Source organism: Xenia sp. Carnegie-2017, unplaced genomic scaffold (assembly GCF_021976095.1).
Source record: "Xenia sp. Carnegie-2017 unplaced genomic scaffold, XeniaSp_v1 HiC_scaffold_22, whole genome shotgun sequence".
NCBI classification, from domain to species: Eukaryota; Metazoa; Cnidaria; class Anthozoa; order Malacalcyonacea; family Xeniidae; genus Xenia; species Xenia sp. Carnegie-2017.
In genome coordinates this window covers 14,756,116-14,778,558 of record NW_025813485.1, presented here as the reverse complement: position 1 = coordinate 14,778,558, position 22,443 = coordinate 14,756,116, and the positions used below count along the sequence as shown (strand labels likewise).

At 33.9% G+C, this 22,443-nt stretch overlaps 4 protein-coding genes and 1 long non-coding RNA gene across 5 annotated transcripts; 3 read left to right on the top strand and 2 right to left on the bottom strand.

Moving 5' to 3' along the window:
* Positions 1 to 123: 123 nt before the first annotated feature.
* Positions 124 to 1,727, bottom strand: LOC124446677 (endosomal/lysosomal potassium channel TMEM175-like). Its single transcript, XM_046997528.1, has one exon. The coding sequence runs from the start codon at positions 1,620 to 1,622 to the stop codon at positions 234 to 236; it is 1,389 nt and encodes a 462-aa protein (XP_046853484.1). The 5' UTR covers positions 1,623 to 1,727; the 3' UTR covers positions 124 to 233.
* Positions 1,728 to 2,028: 301 nt separating this feature from the next.
* On the top strand, positions 2,029 to 7,816 carry LOC124446269 (protein S-acyltransferase 24-like). Its single transcript, XM_046997111.1, has 10 exons — positions 2,029 to 2,286; positions 2,497 to 2,903; positions 4,065 to 4,135; positions 4,232 to 4,294; positions 5,024 to 5,151; positions 5,259 to 5,355; positions 5,453 to 5,605; positions 5,991 to 6,166; positions 6,302 to 6,467; positions 7,053 to 7,816. Exons 1-10 carry the CDS (start codon positions 2,186 to 2,188, stop codon positions 7,236 to 7,238), a joined length of 1,548 nt encoding a protein of 515 aa, XP_046853067.1. The 5' UTR covers positions 2,029 to 2,185; the 3' UTR covers positions 7,239 to 7,816.
* Positions 7,817 to 8,500: 684 nt separating this feature from the next.
* Positions 8,501 to 9,293, bottom strand: LOC124446270. Its single transcript, XM_046997112.1, has one exon. It carries the CDS (start codon positions 9,254 to 9,256, stop codon positions 8,633 to 8,635), a length of 624 nt encoding a protein of 207 aa, XP_046853068.1. The 5' UTR covers positions 9,257 to 9,293; the 3' UTR covers positions 8,501 to 8,632.
* Positions 9,294 to 11,372: 2,079 nt separating this feature from the next.
* On the top strand, positions 11,373 to 13,220 carry LOC124446272. Its single transcript, XR_006948378.1, has 2 exons — positions 11,373 to 11,433; positions 12,527 to 13,220. It is a non-coding gene; the product is annotated as an uncharacterized LOC124446272 (long non-coding RNA).
* A 487-nt stretch (positions 13,221 to 13,707) lies between these two features.
* On the top strand, positions 13,708 to 14,850 carry LOC124446271 (E3 ubiquitin-protein ligase HACE1-like). Its single transcript, XM_046997113.1, has one exon. It carries the CDS (start codon positions 13,919 to 13,921, stop codon positions 14,540 to 14,542), a length of 624 nt encoding a protein of 207 aa, XP_046853069.1. The 5' UTR covers positions 13,708 to 13,918; the 3' UTR covers positions 14,543 to 14,850.
* Positions 14,851 to 22,443: the final 7,593 nt, after the last annotated feature.

Sequence of the window (22,443 nt, the reverse complement as noted above, 5' to 3'; positions counted from 1 at the left end):
CCGATACATGGTGAAATTTATTGGCTCAAAATATGACTAATGTAACTACAGGCTTTGTATCAAGCAGTCTCTAGATGTCTTAGGCTTTAAGGAGGCTGGCCATAATTGACACATTTAAAAACGTTAACTGTTTTTAACAATTTATTAAATCATACACACATCAATTGATACAACAATTCATTGCACTCATGAAGCCAAATTAAATGTTCAAATGGTCAGGGGGTACTTCCATTTCATCTATTGTTCCATAGTGCTTCATTACGAATAATAGTCATAGTTTCTCGTCGATTATTTACTAACTTGACATACAAAAACTTAACAAAAATGAAGATCAAAGGTGTTACAAACACTAGCACATGGTATGTAATATATGAATCAAACTTGCTTGCAAAACTTGCACAAAATATAACTGTGGCCACTGTTGGAATAATCAATAGTTTTATGAGAAGATAATTATGATTAATATTCTGGGGTCCACAAGGAATAACATGGTAGTCTATATATCTTGAGCTGTTACAAAGTCCTAATGTGAAGATCACAAACTGCGAGAATCCAGCAACAGCAATAATTAGACAACAAAACTGAATAGCATATCTGTCACACTTATTTTCATCTTCAGCATATGAGTTCAAGATGGTCACAAGAAACGGCAATGTTCCAACACATGACAGTGATATATTATTCATAATCACCATCGGGTAACTCATTTTCTCCAGATTATGGAACAGGGAATGATGAACAAACCACAGTAGACCACAAAGACCAAATGTACCAACATATGTCAGAAATTCTGATTTCATAGTTGATAAAGTCTTCTCTACTCCATGTGCTGCAACATCTTCTTTTGAAGGGAAATGATCACTTGAGATGTCTAAAACTAGGAATGTGGCAACAATAGAGTAAACACCATCAGTAAAACATTCCACTCTTTCTTTGCTAATGATATACTCATAAATAAGAACACGTTGCTCTTCAGGATCTAATGTTGATCTATAAATAATCATATCAAGCAGACGATTGATGCATGGTGTAATGATTACAAGCAAAATCAGAACCCACGAAATTTTAACATTCACGAAACTCAAGGCACCAGCCAGGATAAAGAGAACAGGATTCAATATCTTTCGTTTCATAATATAGTTTTTCTTTAGCTCTATTTCAAAAGGATATGCATTTCTTAATCTAGCACGCAAAAGTTCATGTCGAGTAAAAGAATACCATATCATAAGAAGTTCAATTACTTCCAAAACAAGCATTATGCCACAGACGAGTACAAACGGTGTTTTGTGATACGTATATTTGCTAATAAGACGGACAGCAAACGGCAAAAATGAAACAAATAACAAGCTTATAATATTCAAACAAACAAGAATGTCGTCCACTCTACAGATAACCATCCATCGCATGATATGAGCCTCCCAGACGGAACAAATAACAAGAAATGCAATGAAATAAATAATAAGAAGACTATAATGGCCTCTCAAATAAGCTTCAAAATCGCTACTGTTGGACCTATCAACTTTTTGCAGCGGAAGAATAAGTATTGTGGCCACAATTGCTGAGACAGCATCACTGAAAGCTTGCAAACGCCCAATTGTGTAAATATCATTTGATCGCTCCATGTTGCCTTCTCAAACTCTAAAGTGACTGTTCGCTCTTCGATAATACTCTTCTATCTTCGTTAAACCTTGCTTCTGTAGCTTGTTTTTATGCTCTTGTCAATCACGCGCCACGCGGGACGCAATGGTCATGGCAATCAATAGTAAAACTAAAACGTGTTGGTTAACAATGCGTCTGCGCATATCTTGTTTAGAATAATAAATGTTAAATTAATTCTTAGAATCGAATGATTTCATTTTGCGAATTTTGTTCTGGTTTTCCATTCAATCACATAATTTCAGACGAGATATTTTATTGAGTTTACAAGATTCTAAAAGTATTTATGACTGGTGAAGTGTCGACTTTTCAGAGTTAGATATTTGTAAATTTTGATTACACTGTCTCTGTGCCAATTTGCGACGGAAAAAATCATTTTCCTTACTAATCTGAGGAAACTTAAGAATAATTTAAGGAATTCTTTAAAACATAATAGAGAAAAATATGCCTAAAAATGCATGGCTTGTACGTGCTAGTGGTAGTAAATGGTAAATATTCTGGTGTGGTACAGGTTAATGATTAATTAACGATGGTAAAAAAGTGTCGAGCGAATAATGATGGTCACGATCATTGTCATGAGCAAGACAACAAAACTTCAGAAATGGACATTTTTAAAGCTGCAAAATCGGGGTAAAACTTTAGTCAACCAGTCACTTGACTATCACCATAGATTTGTGTTGAAAATTGACGTGTTTTTAATTTAAAACATACAACTCTATCTCACCAGTGATTGCTCTTAGGAAATTAATTCAAACTGTCCGAATATTTAGTTTTCTAATATCCCTAGGGGAACAAAAATCTGTAAAAATTTGATCATGTTTTAAATTACATTTTGCACAGGGATCTTCGAATGTGTTTGTTACTTATTGCTGCAAAAGGAGATGAGATTTTGAAGAAACGTGACTGTAGCGGGCACACACCTTTTCATTGGGCTTGCCTTGGAGGATATACAAAAATTGTTGAAGTAATGATTGAGAAAGGAGCACCATTAAATGAGCAGAGCAAGAATGACCATGGACCAAGGCCCATTCACTGGGCGTGCTCACAAGGACATATTGTTATTGTTGATATTTTATTGCAGCATAACATACCAATTGATGCTCCTGATAACAAACAATGCACACCGTTAATAATAGCAGCTCAATTCGGAAAAGCTGACCTTTGTAGTTATCTTATTGGTAAAGGGGCCAATATTCATGCTGTTGATGAAGAAGGAGACACTGCACTCCACTGGGCTGCATTTAAAGGTAGGAAATCATAGCCAATGATGTACATAGTTATCATTGATAATTGGTCACCTTGGTCACCTTTCTCCGCTTTGTCCTGCTCGGGTAGCGGGTCTTTGCCGGAGACCCAGTTCTATGAGACTTCTCCAGGCTGCTCTGTCCTGGGTATCCTCTTCAGTTATCATTGATAATTGTGGAGCCATTATTCATCCATGCATGTTATAATCTACAGAAAACAATTAACATCACATGTGGCAAAACATGCATACTTACCGTAAATGCTCGAATAAGCGCCCGGGGCGCTTATTTAATTTTTGGAGGCGAGAGGGGCTAATTCAAGGGGCTTATTGGAAGGGGCTTATTTCATTTTCGGATTTTGACGTGAAAATGACACTGGTATTTTATTTCTTGTGACCTTAACTGTAACATAAGTATGAAAATTTTGAAAACGTTAACATTCTAGAAAGCAACATTAACATTTTGTGAAACTTGAAATGTTCTCCAAGCGATTTCCTGGTGCCCGTTAAAAGGGCATGCATAATGCGGTGGAGGTAAAAGTAACTGGAAAAAGAAAACTTGAAAACGGCCTAGTTGTTCCAGGAACTTTTAAAGCAGTAACACGAAGCCGGCGACTGGGAGCAAAGTTTAACGAGGAACTTGATAAAGTAAAGCTCCTATGTGCCCACATGGATATTGAAATCAAGCAAATGAGAAGCAAACCTCTGAAGAACATTGATTTTGAGTTCTAACGAATGTCCGCTACCGATGTAAAAATTAAAAATACTGTGTATCGAACTGAGTACCGAAGTTCATCTTTTATCGGGGAAGGGTGGGGGTGGGGGCTTATTTGAGAGGACGCTTAGCAAAACCCGCCTTTCTCGAGGGGCTTATTGGAAGGGGCGCTTATTGGAAGGGGGCTTATTTCAAAATTTGAGTCCTAGGGGGGGCGCTAATTCGAAGCGGGGCGCTTATTGGAAGCTGGGCGCTTATTCGAGCATTTACGGTATATGAATACTGCACCAAAAATATTGAGCTGACTATGCATATTTTTAAAAATGAGTACATCTATTTTTTACACATTATACCTAATTGAACAAATGATGTGCATAGAATAGTAAGCATACTAAAGCTTAGTGCTTTGAGAAAACAATTTCATTGACAACTATTTACTATTTCATCCAGGTTACAGTGACCTTGTTCAGTTATTTCTGTATTCTGGCTTTAATGCAAATCAAAAGGATAAAGTTGGTCAGGTAAAATTTGAACTTATGTTGAATTTTTTACTCCAGTTTTGACTATTGAATATAGGATTAATAACTATAGCATCATGTTCTTGTTTTTACTTTTAGACTCCACTTCATCTGGCATGTCTCAGTGGGAATTTATTGACTGTACAAGAACTGGTTGTAATGGTTTGTATGCAAAGTGTGAATTAGTAGTTGAGAAAAAACAATGTGCATTTTTTTGCAAAAGATGTTGCAGTGAGTCACAATAAAGCAAATACTCTATTAAGCCAAATATAATGCAAAGAAAAACTAATGTTTCCATAGTTGTAATGGTTTGTATGAAAAGTGTGAATTAGTAGTTGAGAAAAAACAATGTGCATTTTTTTGCAAAAGATGTTGCAGTGAGTCACCATAAAGCAAATACTCTATTAAGCCAAATGTAATGCAATGGAAAACTAATATTTGAAAAATTGCACATTTAATGTTCCATGTAGTGCGATCAGACTCAATTGTGTTGACTTTTTTTTGTTGTTATGTTTTTATTGATGTTTGAATCATATTATAAAACATAGTATTAATCTCATTTTATAAGTAATGCCATAATAATCAATGGATAGTGTTTCCATAACATTTTATGATACAAGTTCTAGCTAAAAAGTAATCATGGACGTACCAATTAACATTTTTAGGTGTGCGATCAGTATATTTTCATTCTTAGATGATCTAATTTACCTGACTTTCCGGGAAATATTGTGCAACTGACCTTGTCTACACCTCTTTCCTCAGTTTAAATTGCCTAATATGTCTCTGATAGTAGTTATAAGTCCAATAATGTAATAATTTGATTGACATGGCTGCTTAATTAAGTAGTTTATTATGATTAGAAGTTTTTCTCACAATTTTTTCATTTGACAGGATGTTTCAATGAATGAACGTGATTATAATCAGAAAACACCCTTGATGTTGGCTATGGGTAGAAATCACGAAGACATTGCCAATTATCTTTACCGACAACAAAGCAGATATATAAAATTCACTCTTCGGTTTGATCTTCATTCATTTGTCTTTCAATTTTTTTTTGTGAATGCAGAAAAAGTCTTGCTAACTTCTAAACCTTTTGAGTATTATTAAAATTCTGTTTCATTTTTAGTGATTTAGTTCTTGGTCCTCCAGGTAGATCAAAAGCACCATTCTTATTTGTGTTGGTCAATATTATATTTATTGGATATCCTATTTACTTTTACATGGTAACTCTTTATTGTGTATATACGTACTGCTGCAAAAGTATATATCGATTTTAAATCTTGATTTCTCAGTTCTTCTATAATTTTCTCTGATTTCAAGGTTATTCCGGAGACGTATTCAGAGATGCCTTCTATTCACCATTTTTTTATCTTTTTTAATTTAACAATGTGGCTATCTTTTTATTCTGCGTCAACGAGAGATCCTGGTTTTTTGGCTCGTGATACTGAAGATTATAAACTTTCCTTGAAGCAGGTAAGTGTGATAAAAAAATGTACGACATATAGTTAAAGGCAACGATGCATCATCAAGGCTATTTTGTAAAAATTTTCGCGAGGCAGCTTTGAGTGTCTTTGACAAGTATTATTGTGTGGAATTACCACTTGATTTACTCGGCGCTCTTATGAATTAACATGTCTTGAAAACTGAGTTTGGTTACTAATGGGTCTATATGTATCAGGAGATGTACTGTACATTGTGAATTTTTCTAAAAAGTTAGTTTTATGACTTTTAAAATGCCTTAAACTATGAAAAAACTCACTGCTGTGAATACAAAAACTAAATTCGGATTTTGCTTCCGTACGTATAACTGGTGCAACTGCTGCATTACGTGATTGTTGTATATTTTTCAATTGTGCAGGTTGCTCTTCGTGACGACTGGTTGGATAAAACTGATAGTTCATTTTCTCGAATTTGTCATACATGTCGTTTAGTTAAGCCTCTGCGCTCCAAGCATTGTCGTATATGCAACAGATGTGTTCGGACATTTGATCATCATTGTCCTTATCTCAATAACTGTATTGGTATACGCAATAGGTAAGATTATTTAATGCGTGTTGAAATGCATTTTTTCCTTGCTTTGTACAAAATGACTTTCTGTAAAAACAATAAAAAGACAAGCGCTTTGAATTTCAATATGTTGTGACTTTCAGATTTTATTTTCTTTTATAGAGTTATGTTCTTTTTATTTGTGGTTTCTCTCTTGTTATGTTGTTTTATTACGGTATATTTTTCTGTAACTTTGACCCAACGCAATGGAGCTAACATATTAATAATCATTGGTATGTTGGAGACAATCATTGCTTGCGCTGGTGTATCATGTTTGATGCTTGTTCATGTAAGTACGTAGTTGTGCTGAATTGATTGAATCGTCTAAGATTGTAATCGTATGATGAATTTTTGCTTTGTATACGATGGTTTGAACCTTGAATAGTTGCCGCTAGTAACTCTACTGCCTCATTGTTTCTACCTAAAACCGGTCCCAAACGTCTTAAACACTGAAATCAGATGGTACCCCTTTGATTTCTATAACTGTTTTACTTGACGTGTCATCATTATTCATACACATGTGTATCGGACATACCTGTTTTCCTGGACCTTATCGTTGTATCAATTTTTAATCTTTTACAACGTAATTTTTTATGGTGCTTATTTCACAGAATTACTTCTCTCGCTCTTCTTAAAATTCTCAATAGTCAATTCTCATGTGGAGAACAAATATGCTTGTGTTTCATTTTGGCTTTAATTGGTTTTAGTTTTGGCAAGATTTTGTTTTTCTGTTTAGGAAGCGAGTGTTTGTGGTTGTGTGCAGATTTTTTGTTTTAATTAAATGTAGACAGAGCCAAGTCATTTTAAATTATTTGCAAAAGCAGGTCTTTCTCCTACTTAAGTCATTGTTTTTTTTCCATTTCTGTCTTTGAAGGCTGGAAATATGTTGGCAAATCTTACCAGTAATGAGAGAATCAACCAGAAACGTTATTCGTATTTGAAAGATTCTGCTGGAAAATTTTTTAATCCTTTTGATCGAGGAATTATCAAGAATATTCTCGAGCATTTTCATATCATCAAACAACGCGAATTAAAGCATAATGCCGGAGAAATCATTTAAACTGGAGATGTCGATGATTGTAAGGATACATGAACAATTAAATTGGTTAATATGAGAGAATGGTTTTCCGATCAAGTGTACTACAAAGTGCGAACAACCTCTTGCTGTTGACAGTTTGGAAATTCATCCAGAGAGTCAGCTTCTATAAATGGAACTATGCACTCGTTGTAATGCTTTACGGAGAGCTTATTTAATGCGTATGTTAGATTCCCACCTCTTACCCCCACTGGGTTTAGTACTATTTTTATTCAATCAGGTGTCAATGGCTTGCCTCAAGTTACATGCTAGGCTATTCCAGCAACAAGACTGCCTGGTTGGTATTTCACATAAGAATGATAAGATCGTCCTGCAGTGTTATATTTGCATTCAAGTAGTTTGCACCTACTTAGTCTGTAATACCTGACGCATATGAAATCCTGTTATTATTGTCACTTTTTAGTTCATTCACTATATTTGGAAATATTCTTTTGATAACAACTACATTACGATAAAAACATTGCAAGTTTACACTTTTTGGTCATTTTTATTTTATAAAGAGTTGTGCGCAATATTTTCATTAAGAAGTTTTGAGGAAATGATATTGTTTTTTAGCTATAATACTTCGAATAGATTTCCATCGACTTAATTTCATTCAACATCTTGAGAACATCCTTCCTTTCATTATATCGGCTTTTTTACACTTTCTTGTGATCAAATCTTGTTTTGATTTCTTCTTTACTTCAGCGTTATGGATAAAAACATGTTTATACGTATATACTCGAAAATTCAACAAACATTAAGTTTCACTTGTTGTAGACAGCGGTGTGCTTATTCAAAAAATTAGGGGCGTTGTTTTATGTACTTGGACTGGAAATCGACATTTTAGCGTCTATATATTTGACAGAGAAAGCTCGCAATTTTAACCGGACACAGGGTTTTCGTCTTCTATCAGTTTATGGACCGACATGTTTCACAAAAAGTGGGGGAGGAGGGTTACACACACTGCAGGTAGACTGCAACGTTTACATAGGCGTGCAGGACGGGGGGGCAGCTGCCCTCCCAAGAAAGTTTCAAGATTTAAAAGTTTCTGTTTTTTCTTCGTAATTGTTGTCAATTATTTAGCACGAAGTGTTGAACAACGAAGACTCTCATTTAAGAGACTAAGTTTTGGGTGAAACTGCCGCTTTAATAACAACCTTAGTATTTGAAAACCTTCAGGATTGTTTTCCAAATTTCGTTCGCAATCCCCAATGCCGTAAATGTCAATGAAACATCATTCAGTATACTAATTAAATCATAGTTCATTGAATGATTCATAGAATCATAAATAGTTTTACAGCCATATTACATAAATGATAGCTATGTACAATATAATTCATAAATACAAAATCTAATTTATTGACTACATTTGTTGATTAAAAAACTTTAATACCATCAACAATTTTATTCATACAAGCGCCATTCTCTATCAATAAAGCTGCACAGTCAAAATTACCGGCTAGTAGAGCGATTTCTAAACTTGTACGATTGTTTATGTCTTCATAGTCTATTTGTGCGCCAGAGTTCAGAAGGAGTTGTAGAGCTTTTGTGCTTCCTACTAATGCTGCCGTATGAAGAAAAGAAATACCCGTAGTACCGAGGAAGTTGAGTTCTATTTCATATTCTTGTAATATCTTATCCATTTCATCAAGGTCATCTTCAGCAATTGCCGTGAACAATGCGCTGACTGGTTCCCACTCTAAACTTTGCGATCTCTTTATACTGCACTGAGGATGTCCGACATCTTTGCACCAAGGACTGGAATAAAGTTCCATATCACATATACTTGCAATGTTTGGTAGAGAAGTGTTTCGTTTTAAAACATGATCTTGTTTTTCGGAATGGTCAAAATCCTCATAATTTCTTGCGGCCGTTTTTCTTTCATTGAAAGTCTTTAGCGATCGATTAACCTTTTTATGTTGCTTTTTAGACCCCAAGATTGGAGACGTTCTTTGACAGAATTTTCCAGCCAGTGAACATTTAGTTCTTGCATATGACATTATGTAGCCTTCTTAACTTGTCCGTATTCAAATGGAAACTGATTGATTTCGGTGCATGGGCGAAGTAATTTATAATCTATTATCTTGTTTGTCTGCCATCAATCTTGTCAACAATGGGTCATAAATATATAGCAACCATAATCATGTTTACGGTGTTGTCGAGGAAACGTCTTACACTTTGCGTGTGAAAATTCCATCCTCTTATTTAACTTTTATGGTCTCGGTCGTGCTGTCTTTGGCAGCCGTCTTTTGAACCGCGGAAGCCGAAATCGTTTTAGGTGGTGTTATTGCAATCCGCGTGTGAAAATTATTTTTCAAACTTGATTTTTCATTATGACATGGCAACTTCATTCATCTAAACAGTTCACTTTAATTATTTTTGACTTCGTGATCTGTCTGATGATCAATTCGAAAGAATGCTGATCATATTGGGATAAGTATGTTTGGTAAAAAACTAATGTCAAAATCCTGCGATACGTTGACTAAATAGTTGCAGTTAACAAAGCATCACTGTCAACCAATGAAATGTAAAATATGTAAAGTCTAAATTTTAACCAACAAAAACACAATACCTACCTAAAATAGCAGATGGGGTTTATTTAAATTTTTACTTTTTACCATGACCAAATAAATAAGGAAATCCGTATTACTTCTAAGAATATTATACTTAACAGTGTTTTCTCTGTGTATACTGATTCGCTAAATGAAACGTTAATTAGAGGAAATCTTTAACGAATTCTTTCCAAATGTTGGGTTTAATCCTGTAGAAAGAATGTTATTGATCGCTGTCCACAATTAGAACAGTTACAAATACGAATACACATAAAAAGTGCTTTAGAGTAAAAACGATCTTTGAAAAAAATCAAAAATTCATTGCGTAGTATTAGATATATCAGCAAATTGGATCAGATGCCGTTCGATTGTGTAAAGTATAAGACAAGCGATGTTTAATGGTTACCATTCTCATCAATCAAGTAAAAATCTTTAGAAGCGCATTTGATAATACTTCAAGTGCAAGGAAGCAAAAGAATCTTGAATACTTACGCGACGGAAAAATGTTGTGTTGAATTTTCTTATTGAGATTACAAAGATAGTTTAAATTGCACATTTTGATGTAACCAAACAAGGCTTGCGTATTCTCACAATAGCAATGGATGTTTTCACACATTTCAAAGCAAATGACGAATGTTTTTGATAACACGGCTCTGGCATTAAGATATCTATACATGTCAGAGCAACAATGTCGTGAAATACTGACTGCAAAGTTTGGTTGTAAAATCAGTGGTGGTTGGTGGAAGAACATAATTATTTCCTCCATAAAGTTCTAGCAACTACCCTACCAATAACAAATTAACAATGACATCTTGCTAGGATTGAAAAAATTTTGCAAACAAAGCATTCAATCAAAGTGTACGTACAGAGACTTGAAAAATCATTTAACAAGCTCCCGCGAGTATTACACTAGAAGATGACTAACACTTCACTAAACACTATTATACAATTATGCGACTAAAATTGAACTCAATCAATGCACTTCTCACCGAGAATCACACAACAATTAAAATCATATTTCAATTCTTAAATTTGAAAAAAACTTGGTGGAAAATAATACTCTATGTAAATTACATGTACTTTCATGGAATCAATAGAAGTTTTTTTATTTTCATCACGCGTCAGCATATATGTGATGTTCAGCACGTTAATATTAAAAACGTCAAAGTCTTCATGAAGCCGATTGCCACATGCCGTTATTGTTGACATATGAAACGGATAGAAACAAAAAAACAACCAATTTATTGCTGTATTGTTATTGATGATTGTCGTCAATTATGACGTCTTTGACGAAGAGTGAAGTTTTCAAAGCGGCAAAATCAGCTAGTATTCTATTTCTTTCCCGCAAGGTTCGAAGATTTTTGCCAATCGTTTTTGTTAATCGACTGCGGATGCACAGCTTAATTATAAGTTTCCTATGGCTTGCAATATTTCAATCACAATATGAAGTTTCCTTGGCAAAAATTCCAAAAAATTAATACTAATAATTGATTGGCTGCTGGCTGAAAAATATTAACATATTAACCAATGTATATCTTTACATGAAGTTTTAATTGTATCCTGTGATGCTTGAAAGTAAATTAGAATTATTTAGAAGAGCAGAAAAGGAATTATTTGAGATTAAGGTATGATGATTTACTGTAATTGATATTTCATTATAAGTCATAACGGTCATAATGTCTTTATAGTTCTTTTTATTATTGTTAAATATTGATTGATTGGCTGAATCACAATTGACCATACAATTAAGCCAGTGTGCATTCTGTGTAATTCGTACGTCGGATTTTGGTCAAAAAAATATTTTTTTACGTAACACAAGCTAAACTTCGCGCAATTAAGTTCAATCACCAAAGGGACATGTTGACCCTTGCCGCCGTAAATTATGGCAAAAATCTCGGAGACTTTCACTTCTTTTAATCGTTTCAATCATTTAATTTTTGGACAAAGCATGAAATATATTTTAGCATTAAATTATTAATGAGTTATCCTAATGATCTTGTCTTTACTAATGATAGTAATGTACTGTACAATCATCCACAATGCCATTCTGACATTGGCCAAAACAGTCTAAATTTGTGAGATTTTTATTCAGTTTTAAATGTACTCATGGCAATTTTGAAAATTTATGAATGGGGTAATTTGACAAGCTGGGTCTGCCACTGGCTATTATTTTGCCAGGCAAACATTTGTATGCTGTTATGCAAAGCTGTGTTAAACTCCATGCCTGATATCTTCACACTTTGGTGCACAGAATGCATCCTGGCATCAAAAGCTTGCATGATCTGAGAAACACAATTAAATTTTTTCAATGTATTTATTTGAACAATCATATCTGGCAATTGACACATCTGAAATATCTGGCAATTGACACAATTTTAGCAATTGTGTCAACTGCCAGATATGCTTTGCTGTCATTTTTTTGATAATATTTTTGATTTTATTCTAAAGCCAACTTAATTAGCCAAGGATATTCTGGGCATTAATATTTAATTTGGGCAAAGGGGGTGTTTTTTTCACTCCCCAGGCTTAAAGAAGGCAAAAAAATAAAATGAAAAAGAATGCAAAAAAAAAACATGAACAATATGTGTCTATGGATCATGAAGAAAAAAGGATACTGAAATTTGTGCACTTTGCATTGCACGATCCAGTGCACTTTATTTCCCCTAACAGTTTCACTTGGGCCACTATAAAGTTAAAAATCATTCTTCATTGTTGCAGCAGCAAGAACAGTAACATTGTGATGGTGAACATCGTTGATATTTTTATTGACTGCTCAAAAAATACTTTTTGCGATGTATTTATCACTAATTGCTAATCACAAAAAGTATCAAATGACCGTTATCAGATTGCTTTTGAGAAAGAACGAATGGATATAGGCTTGTGGGAAGTTTTAGGAACAGGCAGCAAAGCTCAAGAATGTAGCAGTTTTCTTTGCCTATCGTTGTAAAATATGAATCTTCGATCCAAGAGAGATGACGTCGACATTTCATCCTGTCTTTTTATAACCTGTTCTCTTGTTTTATGTCTCCGGTTGCAGTGTAATGTTGGCAGTTACATTTAGCTATTACTGATTATTATAATTTGAAAAAGTACCATTCTCCCATATATCAAGATCCCTCAAAGATTGAATCTGTTAAAATACCTGCGTATATTTAAGGTTTTTTAGTGTGGTGACTTTTCGAAACTTCATCAGTTGGCAATGTCTTTTAATCTTATTAAATCTGATAATCATTTGTCAAAAAGTGACCTGAACCATCAGAAGAGCTGTTTCTTCGAATTATGATAGAAATGATAAGTAAATTATGAGTTAGTCCAACTTTAATGCATCTAGATTCTGATCTTCTCGTTCCTTGTCTTTCTGTAATGTGCAATTGTACATTTTTTGTTTGAAAATAAAAAACGTTGTTGCTGATTTTTGTGATTTTAGTGAACCTCGTTAACATTTTTTTCCGCATTCTTTATCAGAGAGACAATAAGCTATCAACAACTGTGGTGAGGTATAATTAAGGTCTTATTAGGAAAATCCTTTTCCAATTACCATCTCACATGTAGATTATGTTGAATGAGATAATGCGAACCTTCTGCCAAACTAATCAAACATGCATCATTGCATTTACTAATTTTTATTATTAAAAATTGTTCCTTGTAACAATATTCAGACGTTGCCTTCTTTTGAGAGGCTTTTAACTAAAATGGCGGCTTTGATTTACATCTGTATTTTTTCATCTTTAACATCTTTGATGATGTAAATGTATATAATGAAGGCTTAAATATATGTTTAATATGTACCAATTAACATTATATTGCCATCTTCTTTATATCTTCTAAACAATGACTTAGTTACAAATGACTGATTTTCTCGAAAACATTGTTTGCTTTAAAGTTTCGTGAAATAGTGTTGTTTGCTAGGTCGTTGTAGGGCAAATTATTTTAATTGACGTAGTACCTGTTGTAATTGTGGTTGAATCTGTCTCCTAATACTTTCCTGTCCACACTTGTTGACAGTAGTTTTCAACACATTAAGTTTATGAAAGGTTCGAAGTGAAACACTATCATGCTCATGAAGTTTTCGGGGTCAATTTGGCAAACGCTTCGTGAGATTTCTAAAAAATGACGTCGCAAAAACAACCAAACCGCCACTCTTTCAATGGCTCAGCTTTGGCTGATAAAGCAAGAATCGACAAACGATACCACCAAGTTCGTGAATGTAAACTTTCTGCCTTACAAGAATTACAGATTCCACAGTCTATGAGATATAAAGGTCAAAATAAGTTGCATTTCAATAACATCAAAAATCTCGGAGCTCAAAGACAGCGAAGTAACTCGTTACCAGAGGAAACCAGTATAAAGAAGATAGTTACCAAGATAGAGGACGACGCAAGTCTGAGTATGATGATACCAAGACCACGTAGTGTATCATTTGATCCTACGTCTAAACTTTATATCGCTGCATCCGAAAATGATGCGAAGGAATTAAAACGAGTTCTAGAGTCGGGTAAGGCTAATCCAAACAAGTTATATCTCTCTGGTGTTGCTCCACTTCATATTGCTGCGATTGATGGACATTTGGAAGCAATGAAAGTTCTTGTACAGTATAATGCTGACATCAATATTCACGATGTGGAAGGTTGTTCTCCATTAGAGTTTGCATTACGAGGTGGACATTTTGATTGTGCGTCGTTTTTGATCAAAGTTGGAGCTGATACGAAAAAAATTGTGCATGGCTTGAACTGAATCATAATATAAGCGCGGGGATGATATGAGAGATGTACTAAAAATAAATAAGATTATTGTATAAATTGAGTTGTAAAGTACTGGGCTGGTGACACTGATGAACTCTCCTGTTTATTTCATATAATTAGTATGTTAAACCTGATTTTTAGAATTTTTGTAGTAAATTTAATGTTTGAGTTATATGGGTGTAATATAGCTTGTAGAAAATCTACGTACTCAGGTAGAATTGCGACTGATAAGCTCTTATCAAAATAAATGCAAGAGTGAAAAGCGAAACATCGTTTTTCATTATTTGTTTTAAATTTAAATACTCACAAATTTAATTACCACTTTTTATTGGCACAATTCCTGTCACAATTCCTTGTATGAAAATGATAGTCACAACTGTCATGCCTTGAAATATGTTTTTTAAGTTGAAAGTGGTCATATATTTTGATAAATGATAACCAAGACTAATGCCTACATGCTAAAAAAAATTTAAGTTGTAAAATATATGCTTAATGACTTTAATCGAAATTCATTGAGATGCATTAACACTTACTTTTCAGTAAAAGTATCTGACTTTTTGATCATTGCTGTATTAAAATAAATAATGGTTCCTGTGTCTAACGATGAACATCACAATGTCATTGAAGATTTTTTCTGCAAGACTCGGCAGTGAACATGAGTAATGCGATTATGCAAAAAAAAATACAAACGACATTAAAGGTACATAATAATTCAGTGATTAATTTATGAAAATTCTATTGAACTCTAATTTGTGGACAAATAAGTATTAAAGAACAAGTATTTTAACAATTAACGTTAAAATGGGGTTAAGCAGAGGAAGTATAATTTATCAAGACATCATCTAACCCTCGATTTATGGAATAAAGAAAACGAGCTATATGGGGAATTTTTTCTTTGTGCATGAAGGAAGAGACCTTTACCATTAATTTCACTTTACTGATAGAAAAATGTTCTGTAAAACTGAGCATGCCCAAAATGGTATGAACCCCCATCACCACCAATTATAATTTATCAGTGCCTTACCTAGTTTACCAATCCTAGTTTTTACCTTTTTGCCTTTCTTTGTGTCTACGTTTGGGTCTACATTGTTTACCTTAATGTCTCTCTTTTTGTCCATCTTTGTATCTATCTTTGTGTTTATCTTTGTGTCTATCTTTGTTTCTGTCTTTTTGTTTACCTTTGTTTTTGTCTTTTTTTTTGCCTTTTTGTCTTTCTCTTTGTGTCTATCTTTGTGTATGCCTTTCTAACTACGTTTGTCTTTACCTTTTTGTCTTTTACCGAAAGTGAAAAGGAAGCAATCACCACAAGAGATTTGAAAGTGCGTTCTCTGCAAGCTTTGTCTATACAGATCAAGTTTTTTGAGAAGAGTACTCTACGGAATGTTGTTGACGAGGGATAGTACAAGGACTAAGAGAGAATGTGGCGGCTTTTCCTTGAGATTGTGGAAGGATTAGTTCACGTTCATTCGCAGGTAAAAACTTTCGATTATTGTATGTTTCTTTACTGTACGTATGTGTAACTAAACATGAAAAAAATGTGAAAAATTTTCGTTTAACTCAATAAATATATATAAAGACTCTCCAAATCTTTAAAAAATTTTTTCGTCCGTAAGCGGCTTTACCGTTGAAGACCTTTGTATAATTTTAATTGCTGTCACTATGCTAAACTTATACAGATGCATAAAATTTTGTTAGCTACGTTGATGCAAACACAAAAGCTTTTTCTTCATTGGAAATGTAATGCACCAATGAGGTTTGCACAATAATCGGGCTTTGAAATTTTATGATATTTAAATGCCAAAAGTCATTTTTATACACACCTTTTAGAAAGCTAATTGAAAGAAATCAAAGTGTTAACGTTGGCTAATATATAGAATAAGAAAATGAGATGTAATGAACAACCTAGAAGGTTTATCAAATCATGTTTGATGTCGGTCGACATTCATAATTTGCATGATTCAGCTGTAGTTGTTCCCCAAGGAGTTCTGTAGCTGAAATATACGTATTTCTTTATATTGCATTCAATTGCATTTACCCCTCTATGGGGATTAATTACTTCAAAGTGATGAATCATGGAAATTCTAAATCTCGGCTGATTTCATAGATGAGCAGTTTTTTTGAAACATTGTGTATAGCCACAATGTAAAATTGACGACACACCTAGTCACTGACCATTCAGAACACAAAACGTTTGTGAAACTTGAGCCATATTCTAAGACTACAAAAGAACATGCTATTTGAACCTGAACGTGAAAGTCGGTAGACGTACGAAGAATTGTTGGCCGAAGTCGAAATTAGTCGTTTGTGAAATATCTCCTGAAGTGCTTTGAAACCATGTAAAGGTAAATTTGTTGTTTCTTGTTCTAAGTACAAGTGTACTACACTGAGTACGAATTGAATTGAGATGCGCATGTGATGTTCGTTTATTCAAAGTGCGGAATGGCCTTTCCATAAAGTTTTCGTCTTTGTAATTTTTGTTTCTTCTGTGCTTGATTTTAAATATGAACATTCTTCTGTTAAACGACAAGTGGTCATCAATTGAGATTGAGAAACAACGAACAAATATTGGTGTATTCACTCTGCAATTAATAAAAATGGTTATTGTTCACAGCGGTGGGAGAGAATTGTGGCTGTTGTTGACCGTTTTCTCGAGAATGAAAAATATGAAGGCCATCTTACTAAAAGGCCATCTCTACAAAGAATGCAAACACTAAACACTTATCATGAGCAATGTATCCATGAACCTAACGCCTGTTTGAAACAGGCTGTTTCCATGGACAAGTCAATATTATAACCTTTTCTAAAATATTTTCGTGGGCATATTCCTGCTAAGATCACGACTGGTCAATCAATCGCAATGATGAATAAAGCCACGCCACTATCGAACGCCCAAATTTCAACATTATTTAATTGAAAATTGTTCGTAATAAAAACATGGACTTTCTTTGACATGAAAATATAAACCTAAAAATCCTAATTTCTTACTGACTGTCGATATTTCCGATTTAATGCCGTAGGCGACATGCACAGTTGCAAGAAATTGACAATCTTGCTTCTGTACTTGCCGTCTTCGACATAAAAGCGGGAATGTTTGTCAGGTGGCCTGAGAATTGGATACAATGGTTTCACCATCAATGTTCTGAATTTTTCAAAAAATCATGTTGGGCTTTTTTGTGGCTGTACGAGTTCAACATCCGATCATTTCATCTTTATAGTTGGCAAGGGATTCGTCGTTAATCGTAGTCTTATGTCAAACTGCCAAGGATTCTGTCGTCAAACTGCCAAGGATTCGTCGAAAACCGTGAGTGTAATAATAATAAACCTTTTACTTAGTTAGGCCTGAATGTGGAGATTGTTTGTTGGATCTTGTTGTCAACCCTCAAGAGTGCCGATGCTGCATGGAAATAGAGCAATGCCGTGGTAAAATGTATCATAACGAAATCAATGAAAAAAAATGCATTTTGGATCACCCTGGCTTTAACGAAGTTTGCCTGAACGAAGTTTACTTTATCATCTGCAATATATCATCATCATCATCATATCTTTTCGCGCCAAGGGGCGATCCAAACTCGGGCTGGAAGTTTGGAAGTGCTGCGCGTGTTGTAGCAATCAGTCGAAATCAGGGACGGCACGTGAAGCCTTGCTACTTGTCCCCATCTGCAATATATGTAAGCATATAACAGTTGTAACTTGTGCTAACGCCGCTCTCTTGACGTTGTTGGTGTTGGTGATTTCTTCCAAATAGTAGGTACGGCACCAGGTTTGAGCGGTCTAGTCATACCACTCAAATGGAATAAACGCTCAAAACAATCTTCGAGAAGTGATTCGAACTAATCATAAATCGAATTTCGCGCGAACTCGGATTTATATTTGCGCGCTTCGTCTGAACAAATTTAACCCAAATTCTTCTCAAAGACTCGTCATTTGGGCTTTTATGCAAAGAAATGCCTGTACTTCAATCAGTTTTATTACTGCAATCTTGCCCGACACAGCGTGTTGGGATGTTAAAAAAATTGAGTTATACAACCTTTTAAATCTCTATTTGTATATAGTGTTATATTGTAAACAGCCGCGAGTTAAGACTATGACGTCAAAAGCACCTTCTTGAAAATTCAAATATGGCGCCTTTTAATGGCGACTCTTAAAGTTCAAGTTTTATCGATACGTAACCCGAGCAGCATTAAATATATTGCGATAAAATTTCGCCAGAAGACATTTTTTTACATACACTATTAATCTATGAAAAAAAACGACAGGCAAAATTTTCGTCATAGTAGCACTTTAAGGGCATGATGGGTTACCTCCTTCAAGGGGCATTCCTTTTCAGGACGGAATTCCAGTGCCATGCGCAGGTCGGAAGTTTAGATAGCTTATGCATGCGCTGTAGTTGCGGCGGGTAGTTGCTCCCCTTAGATAACGAACGTGGGGTTTTACCTTTAAAGGATGAATCCCACTATCAAGAGAAACGAGTGAATTTTAAATGCTTGGAAGAAAACTTTCAATTTTGTCACTCATTCCTAAATCGACAAATAGATACTCAAAAGAGTATTTAATTTGTTAAGATATTTACAGTTTAGGGTGTACGTTAAAATGGCGAATTGCTTTCGAAACTGTAGTATATCTTTAAAAAGACTAAAAAAATTTTGGACTTGAAGGGGCGTTTTGAAAACGTTTGACGGCTTCTTTTATTTTTTTGGCTTTTTGCATCGTTTCAAAGGTATGTAAAGTTTATTTATTATATACATGGGTCCCCCCACAGGGCGCAGAATTTCGGCTAAAATCCCTAGCGGTTTTTTCCTGCTCAGTATTCTCCAAGTTCTCGTGCCTTTGTGTTCGGTTTTGGTTTATACCGTTCAGGTTTTCCCATTAGAGATTTTTTATTTCGGTTAAGTCTTCAAAAAAAACAGTGACCTTTGTGTGGGACTAAACTTGTACTGCTTATGTCATATACAACAATGGCACCTAAAGAAATACAATATGAAGGTTATGAAATTAGGAACGCTTAGCTAAGCGAACCTAAGAACTATCAGCTAAAATTTACATCCATCTTCATTTTCGTTAAAAAACCAGCGTCATGTTTAAGCTATTCCGCTTTTTGAACAATTGAACTATTTTGCATATTTATGTACTTAACAAATAATGTAAATGTGAAAGTTTTATTGCCGAGTAATTTGGGGTTCAAAGTTGCACATTTTAACGTTGAACCGGCAGTTATAAAAAGGATGGTAATTGTTATTCTTTGTGACGTTAAATAGTGAAGTAGAGTGAAACGAAACCATTCATGATTTAAACGACATCATAAAACTATTGACTTGTTTTTTACTATTTCACTCAAGTAATAACATACCATCTTTGAGCTTTAAAATTCTACAAAAATCAAATTTTGGAACTATAAAATATCGATAATATATTCATATCGAAAATTTTCTGAACTATATCAAAAAAACAGCCCAATTTGGGTATTTTCAAAGAGTGGTACAATTTAGTCTTTGGGTTCGATTCCCAATGCACTGTTAACATACAACGACGAGTATATATAACAATTAGCAATCTTCATTAAAAATGCAAGAGATTGAATGTTTTTTATTGAAATGAAGTAAATCTTTATTCTTTTTTATTTTAAAGAGTTGAACATCTCAATATGTACACTAGTGTAATATAGGAAAGCGTATTCAGGGCAATTGATATACATCAATTATTTTATTTTAATGATGTTATTTTTTTGACAAATGCACGTGGTGCGCTTGGAACATTTAATATCTTCGACATTCATTTACTCAGAAGAATTCTTAAACAATTAGGAAAATTTGTGTTCTTGGTAAATGTCTCATGAATTTCTTTTTTCTAAATATGTTGAAAGTGGCTTTATTGTACGAAAAGAAATATAACCAATATATTTTTTGTAAATATGAAACTAAAATATCCACATATGTTTCGTTTCATTTTTTGGTTTTCAAAGAATTTTGGCTTTCATGCCAAAGACTATAGTTCAAGCATTTTCACGCATTTTCATGCCAAAGACTATAGTTCAAGCATTTTCACACATTTTCATGTCTAAGACTATAGTTCAAGAATTTTTACACATTTTTATGCCAAAGACTATAATTCATGCATTTTCACACATCTTAATGCCACAGACTATAGTTCATGCATTTTCAACCATTTTCATGCCAATAACTATAGTTCATGCATTTTCACGCAATTTCATGCTTAAGTCTATAATTCACGTATTTTCATACATTTTCATGCCGAAGACGATAGTACTTGCATTTCCACGCATTTTCATGCCAAAGAATATATTTCAGGCATTTTCATGCCAAAGAATATAGTTCATGCATTTTCACACATTTTCATGCCAAAGACTATATTCCAAAGAAAGACTACATGCCAAAGACCATTTTCATGCAAAAATTTTTTTTTCATGAAATAGTCTTTTCCATGAAAATTTGTGAACTATAGTATTTTGCATCAAAAATCGTGAACTATTCTCTTTTGCAAGAAAATTCGTGGACTATAGTCTCTTTTGCATCAAAATTCGTGAACTATAGTCTTTTGCATGAAATTTCGTGAAATATAGTCTTTTACATGAAAATTCGTGATCTATAGTCTTTTGCATGAAAATTCGTGAACTATAGTCTTTTGCATGAAAATTCGTGATCTATTGTCTTTTGCATTAAAATTCGTGAATTATAGTCTTTTGCATCAAATTTCGTGGTCTATAGTCGCTTGTATGAAAATTCGTGTACTATAGTCTTTTGCATGAAAATTCGTGAACTATAGTCTTTTGCATGAAAATTCGTGTACTATAGTCTTTTGCATAAAATTCGTGATCTATAGTCTTTTGCATGAAAATTCGTGAACTATAGTCTTTTGCATGAAAATTCTTGATCTGTAGTCTTTTGCCTGAAAAGTCGTGAACTGTAGTGTTTTGCAAGAAAATTCGTGTACTATAGTCTTTTGCATGAAAATTCGTGATCTATAGTCTTTTGCATGAAAATTCGTGAACTATAGTCTTTTGCATGAAAATTCGTGATCTATAGTCTTTTGCATGAAAATTCGTGAACTATAGTCTTTTGCATGAAAATTCGTGATCTATAGTCATTTGCCTGAAAATTCGTGAATTATAGACTTTTGCAGGAAAATTTGTGTACTATAGTCTTTTGCATGAAATTCGTGTACAATAGTCTTTTGCCATAACATTTCGTGAACTATAGACATTTTCATAAAAATTCGTTAACCATAGTCTTTTGCATCAAAATTCGTGAACAAAATTCGTCTTTTGCATGAAAATTCGTGAAATATAGTCTTTTGCATGAAATTTGTGAACTATAGTCTTTTACATGAAAATCCTGAACTATAGTCTTTTGCATGAAAATTCGTGAATAATAGTCTTTTGCATGAAAATTCGTTAACTATATTCTTTTGCATGGAAATTGGTGAAGTATAGTCTTTTGCATGAAAATTCGTGAATAATAGTCTTTTACATGAAAATTCTTGAACTATAGTCTTTTGCATGAAGTTTCGTTAACTATAGTCTTTTGCATGACAATTCGTGAACTATAGTCTTTTGCATGAAGTTTCGTGAACTATAGTGTTTTACATGAAAAATCGTGAAATATAGACTTTTGCATGAAAATTCGTGAATTATAGTCTTTTGCATGAAAATTCGTGAAATATGGTCTTTTGCATGGAAATTAGTGAATAATAGTCTTTTGCATAATATATCGTGAACAATAGACATTTGCATAAAAATTCGTGAACTATAGTCTTTCGCATGAAAATTCTTGAAGTATAGTCTTTTGCATGAAAATTCGTGAACTATAGTCTTTTGCATGAAAATTCGTGAACTATAGTCTTTTGCATGAGGATTCGTGAACTATAGTCTTTTACATG

Coding starts and splice junctions, on each gene's coding strand:
- LOC124446270 (XM_046997112.1), bottom strand. CDS start 9,256: ATGTCATATGCAAGAACTAAATGTTCACTGGCTGGAAAATTCTGTCAA.
- LOC124446677 (XM_046997528.1), bottom strand. CDS start 1,622: ATGGAGCGATCAAATGATATTTACACAATTGGGCGTTTGCAAGCTTTC.
- LOC124446271 (XM_046997113.1), top strand. CDS start 13,919: ATGACGTCGCAAAAACAACCAAACCGCCACTCTTTCAATGGCTCAGCT.
- LOC124446269 (XM_046997111.1), top strand. CDS start 2,186: ATGGTAAAAAAGTGTCGAGCGAATAATGATGGTCACGATCATTGTCAT. Junction 2,287..2,496: donor TTTAAAGCTGCAAAATCGGG/GTAAAACTTTAG, acceptor CATTTTGCACAG/GGATCTTCGAATGTGTTTGT. Junction 5,356..5,452: donor ATCCTATTTACTTTTACATG/GTAACTCTTTAT, acceptor TCTGATTTCAAG/GTTATTCCGGAGACGTATTC.